This window comes from Procambarus clarkii, chromosome 56 (genome assembly GCF_040958095.1).
Source record: "Procambarus clarkii isolate CNS0578487 chromosome 56, FALCON_Pclarkii_2.0, whole genome shotgun sequence".
Taxonomy (NCBI): Eukaryota; Metazoa; Arthropoda; class Malacostraca; order Decapoda; family Cambaridae; genus Procambarus; species Procambarus clarkii.
In genome coordinates, this window is record NC_091205.1 from 18,877,544 (window position 1) to 18,883,990 (window position 6,447).

General features: G+C 47.6%; 1 protein-coding gene across 1 annotated transcript in view; it reads right to left on the reverse strand.

Annotated features, from left to right (window-relative positions):
* Positions 1–544: 544 nt before the first annotated feature.
* LOC123770851 (golgin subfamily A member 6-like protein 22) overlaps positions 545–6,447 on the reverse strand; it is a 24,895-nt gene continuing 18,992 nt past the window's right edge. Inside the window, exon 3 of the mRNA XM_069306061.1 lies at positions 545–1,466. Coding sequence (XP_069162162.1) covers positions 545–1,466 — 922 coding nt within the window. The remainder of the gene's footprint in view (positions 1,467–6,447) is intronic.

The window sequence follows — 6,447 nt, forward strand, 5'->3', positions numbered from 1 at the left end:
AAAGACCCATAAGTGATTCCATCCACCCGCCAAACCCCCAGGTGTTTATGAATGAAAAACGGTTTACACACGACTCAACTGCTGGGGTCCGAAAACTTCCGGAACAAGTGCTTCACTGACGAATTTTGTTCGAACCACAACGCTGTAAATGCTTCACCCACGTACTACAAATACAAATAATCGCCAACAGAACCTAAACACCTAACCTAACCTATGCCTATACATATGCACAATATGCTTATATATTATATTATTAATTTATATTTGAGAAAATTCCCGTTTTGAATGAACAGCATGTAAAAATTTATGAATGCGTCTGTGGGGTCGACCGCTGGATGTTGGACTTGGGTCGAGGACGGGTTGCTGGGATCATCCCGGACGTAGGTTCGAACACTCATCACGGCCCTTGTGGATTTGTTTATAGGAGATTAATTCGGCTAGATGTTATAGCTTTATTTATTAGTAATTAATAGTTTACACTACCTACTTGCATTTAAACAAGCATGGTTTACTTGTGTTTTGGGAGAGTGTTACTGTTTTCGAGTTAAGCGAAAAAACGCCGAAGAACTTCAACTGGCTCGCGAAGAACTTCAACTGGCTCGCGAAGAACTTCAACTGGCTCGCGAAGAACTTCAACTGGCTCACGAAGAACTTCAACTGGTTCACGAAGAACTTCAACTGGCCCACGAAGAACTTCAACTGGCCCGCGAAGAACTTCAACTGGCCCACGAAGAACTTCAACTGGCTCACGAAGAACTTCAACTGGCTCACGAAGAACTTCAACTGGCTCACGAAGAACTTCAACTGGCTCACGAAGAACTTCAACTGGCTCACGAAGAACTTCAACTGGCCCGCGAAGAACTTCAACTGGCCCACGAAGAACTTCAACTGGCTCGCGAAGAACTTCAACTGGCTCACGAAGAACTTCAACTGGTTCACAAAGAACTTCAACTGGCCCACGAAGAACTTCAACTGGCCCGCGAAGAACTTCAACTGGCCCACGAAGAACTTCAACTGGCTCACGAAGAACTTCAACTGGCTCACGAAGAACTTCAACTGGCTCACGAAGAACTTCAACTGGCTCACGAAGAACTTCAACTGGCTCACGAAGAACTTCAACTGGCCCGCGAAGAACTTCAACTGGCCCACGAAGAACTTCAACTGGCTCACGAAGAACTTCAACTGGCTCACGAAGAACTTCAACTGGCTCGCGAAGAACTTCAACTGGCCCGCGAAGAACTTCAACTGGCCCACGAAGAACTTCAACTGGCTCGCGAAGAACTTCAACTGGCCCACGAAGAACTTCAACTGGCCCACGAAGAACTTCAACTGGCTCGCGAAGAACTTCAACTGGCCCACGAAGAACTTCAACTGGCCCACGAAGAACTTCAACTGGCTCGCGAAGAACTTCAACTGGCCCACGAAGAACTTCAAGTGGCTCACGAAGAACTTCAACTGGTTGACGACTGGACGGCAGTTAGCCTACCCAGGGGGTTTGAGCAACACTAAGCAACCGCCGTATATAATGAACTATAGAAACTGTTAACACTGGTCTACAGCCCAAAGGCTTCTGAAACAAATGAGGTCAACTCGTGACAAATTCTGGGTCACTGAGAACGGAATTGTTGACCAGCTCTTAGTTTTCACCCAAGACGAGTCTTAACGCCGTTTTGCTGCATAATGGGCGAGGTTTTGGGCATTAAGTCCATTGGGTTATGCAGCCCATATGAAGGAAACGTGTGACAACATGAAGCAGTTTTGGGGTGCATAACCGATGATCATTGGCTGCTCTGTGGCGACCTGAAGGTTGTTGGTGTTGTGGAGGGTGTGCGGGGCTCACAGATGTGGGTGTGCGGGGCTCACAGACATGGGTGTGCGGGGCTCACAGACATGGGTGTGCGGGGCTCACAGTGCTGGTGTGGTCTGTGTGAGTGAGATAGTCGTGCGAGAGGTAATTGCCACTGTGTAATAAGAGACTGGTCACTGTGTCCATCATTGCAGCCTGGGAGAAAAACGTTTTGCGTCCACCACTTTAGTCAAGCTAGATTTTGTTACCACACACATACAACAACAGCTAATCAGCAATTTTAAAAATTATATTGGAATTATGTTCATTAAAATGCACGACAAACAGCTTTTTTTCCATCTCAGAAGTAGACAAATTTTGACAAATTCTTGAGCAGTGTAACCTGTGGTGTCTTTATGGCACTGAAACTGGGGAGCTCTTGGGTGGAAAATACGAGACTGTAGCTCTAGCGGCCAGACCAGGAGGCTGATGACAGTAGTGCTCAGAGGAAGGTTTAAAATCTCCGTCGAATACCAGTTAGATATTCAAGCCTCCCAAGAATCGAACCCAGGACCAATCACTCGGTTGTGAGCCGACTACGCTAACTGCTGTTGCGAGAAAATTGAGTTACGAGGAAAGGCTACGGGAACTAAACCTCACGTCCCTTAAAGACAGAGGAGTTAGGGAAGACATGATCACCACCTACAAATTTCTCAGAGGAATTGACAGGGTGGGCAAAGACAATTTATCACGGGAGGACAACAACAAGGGGACACAGGTGGAAAAATAGTACCCAAATGAGCCACAGAGACATTAGAAAGAAGTTCTTCAGTGTCAGAGTAGTTCACAGATGGAATGCATTAGGCAGTGATGTGGTGGAGGCTGACTCCATACACAGTTTCAAATGTCGATATGATAGAGCCCAATAGGCTCAGGAGTCTTGATTGACAGTTGAGAGGCGGGACTAAAGAGCCAAAGCTCCACCCCCGCAAGCACAACTAGGTGAGTACTGTGGTAGAGGCACACGGGAGGAATGGCTAACCATAACGGCAGTTAGGGTCACGGCTGTTAGTGTGAGCAAATTGCTCATTAATTCAATAGCCGTTATTCTGTTGATGAATGAAATACAATTTGTAATTATCTTAAGTGATTACGTCCGGCCTTTACTGGAAGAGTAGTTCACTCGTAGTGCTCAGCGCGCAGCTCTCTAAACCCTTCATCTACGTCCTGTAAATATAAACACGCGCCGTCAGAATATAAACACCAACCTAACATAGATCTAACTATACCCAAAGTTATATAATAAAATATTAATTTTTATTAGAGAAAAAAGGATTTTTTTATTACAGAGTACGGATTAATATACAAATGCTGCTGTGTGGTCGACTTGTGGTTGACTTGTGGTCGACTTTGGTTGACACGCTGTGGGAGGATGATAGTCAGGGTTGAGTGGTTGAGGCGCCCTGAGGGTGACGACGGGCGGCGTCGCCAGCTGCGGGTGGGGGCGTGTGGGACCCTAACCCCCCCCCTGTTTGTCTTGGCTCTCACTAACAAGGTAATTAGTACCCACCTCCACACGGGTGATGGATTTACAACTCCAGTAGTTACCTGGGTATGCTGATAAGACCTGCACCCGTTGGTGGTTTGACTGTTGATTGTGTTATCGGGTGATTGTATTCTAATTATTATTCAATACGTCATTAGAACTGGGCACGGCTCCAGAACTGTGGAGGCTTGCGAATGTAGATCCAATTTATAAGTGGGTTGATATATCACTGACAAGTAACTCTCGTCCAATTAGTTCTATGTCGTGAAAACACAAATGTCTAAATTACCATTATTTTACAGAACGACGATTATGTCTTAACAAATTTGCTCTCATTTGTTTCTTGAATATATTTGTAAAGCGCAGCCGGGGCAATATGCGGGAACAGTCAGGGGCCTGACGGCTGAGTGGACAGCGCTCGGTATTCGTAGTCCTAAGGTTCCGGATTCGATCCTCGATGGAGGCTTTCATCCTGATGCCCTGTTCAACTAGCAGGAAATAGGTACCCGGGAGTTAGACAGCTGCTATGGGCTGCTTCCCGGGGGGGGGGGTAACAAAAAGGAGGACTGGTCGAAGACCGGGCCGCGGGGACGCTAAGCCCCGAAATCATCTCCAGATAACCTCAAGAGCCCGCCCTCAGATGTGCTCGTCTGAGCAGCGACCCAAGACACATTCATCATTCATAATACTGTGTATTCTGATACACAGTATTCTGATACACAGTATTCTGATACACAGTATTCTTACATGTGTAAATCAATATTTTTATATAAGAATTTAGTGTATAGTTAGGCCTTATTTAAGGCTGGTGTTTAGATTTAATTGGCAATTATTGATATTTGTAGTTCGTGGGTGAATCACTTGGTAGTGAGATTGGTAGCACAGTTTGAGAAGTGTTCAAACCTCATCAGTTGGGAGTCGTGTGTAAAGTGTGTTCAGTCATTAATAAGGGATTTGGCGGCAAAATTAACTATCGTTTGGGCATTATTTATGACGTCATGCTACTTGAGGGCGGCACGTGGCGGGATGTGTACACCCGCGGCGGGTACACCACTGTTCAGTGTGTCTACAGGTTACGTTAGACCTCGACCATGCTCTTGTGTGTGAAGGTGGTGTTGATGTCTCACTGTTGTGGAGGTGTGTTGATGTCTCACTGTTGTGGAGGTGTGTTGATGTCTCACTGTTGTGGAGGTGTGTTGATGTCTCACTGTTGTGGAGGTGTGTTGATGTCTCACTGTTGTGGAGGTGTGTTGATGTCTCACTGTTGTGGAGGTGTGTTGATGTCTCACTGTTGTGGAGGTGTGTTGATGTCTCACTGTTGTGGAGGTGTGTTGATGTCTCACTGTTGTGGAGGTGTGTTGATGTCTCACTGTTGTGGAGGTGGTGTTCTGGCCTCCAGGACACCCTGGTCGCCCACCACCGTGGGTAAGGCTCGCCACCTCCTATAAGTCACTACCGGTATGCCGTGTTCTTATTCCCCTCACCAGGTGGTGAGGGGAATAAGATATTTATATATGTGTCGATATTTATCATGTGTCGCAGTCATCCACTTGTCTGTGAGGGTGTGAGTCAGGGGGCGTGTGGGACACAGGCCACACCTGCCGGTGTCCTCCCAGACATGGACATGTATGGCACATATTCCCCCATATACCTCACCCCCTACGCCCAACCATTAAGACTGGTCGGTGCTGTGAAGGCCTTGCTTGCTGCAAGGTCTGAGTTCAATCCCCAGTTGTGCAAGTGGTCGGGCCAGGCCCTGGTGGTTAAGGACGAACCTCTCGCCAGTTTCCAAGACAAGTTCACCCGTAGTGATGGGTCATATCATGTTACCTTTTAAGATGATGACGAGCCTTAATCACCCGAGTTATTGAGGTGTGAGCTACAGCTGGGTAATTAGCTCCACGTGGTGTCACTAACGAGGGCATTTCGTAATGGAGTAATTAGTAAAGCTTAGGAAGCTGTTGTGTATAGAGATTAGTGATAATATATAAATTAACATAAGTATCTTGAGCTAGTGTTATAATCAGTGACACTTGTATGTTAAGTTCCTGTTAGTTAATCGGATTTATTAAAGCATGTAATATGGAATGACTAAATATCAGACCTAGAAGCGTGACGGAACTCTAGCTAGGTACAGTATCTAGGTTTGTGTGAGTGTTAATATGGCCTCCACCCCCTCCCTCTCACTGAGGCCTGGCCTCCACCACTCCCTCTCACTGAGGCCTGGCTTCCACCACTCCCTCTCACTGAGGCCTGGCCTCCACCCCCCTCCCTCTCACTGAGGCCTGGCCTCCACCCCCCACACCCTCTCACTGAGGCCTGGCCTCCACACCCCCCCCCCACACACACCCTCTCACATACACAAAATCTTTGGTTAGGTTTATACATTCGATTTAAAAATACTCGTTTGTAACACGAGTCAATATTAAAGTGGTTGTTAGGTTTACTAGTAAGGTGATTAGCCATATTGTGTAAGACAATACGACTGTCTTGAAAGATCGCCAAGGGAAACCTCTTAGGTGTTTCTTCCACGAATACTGTGTTGCTTATTGAGGATAAGTTCCTGACAGGTAGCGCGGAGCACGACTGGCCTGTGTTGCTTGTTCCCTTTGGCTCCTTGTTTGTCTTGAGTTTGTACTGGTAGCACCTTTACGGGCTGTCAAGTGTTGAGCGCTATCTGTACCAGAAGTGCTGAGCATATGTAAGATTGATCAGGTGAGCTGTTGTGAGAAGCACCAGTGTTCGTGAGCATGTTTATCGGGTGGTGGGGGTGTGTGGGGTCAATGCTGACCCCGCTTGGGGTCACTGGTGGGGGGGGGGTGGCCATGCTGACCCCACCTGGGGTCACTGGTGGAGGTGTGTGGCCATGCTCACCCCACCTGGGGTCACTGGTGGAGGTGTGTGGCCATGCTGACCCCACCTGGGGTCGCTGGTGGAGGCCTTGATGCGGGAGCTGGCAAGAATGGTGGTGGTGGAGATAGCAGTGATGGCGGCCCCGGTAGCCGTAGATGGGTCGTGGTGATCGCGTCGTGGTGGGCGTCGGAGGGCGGTATAGTGGTGATTAGCGATAACAGGATGGGATTGTGGTGATTGGTTATGACAGGCTGGAATTATG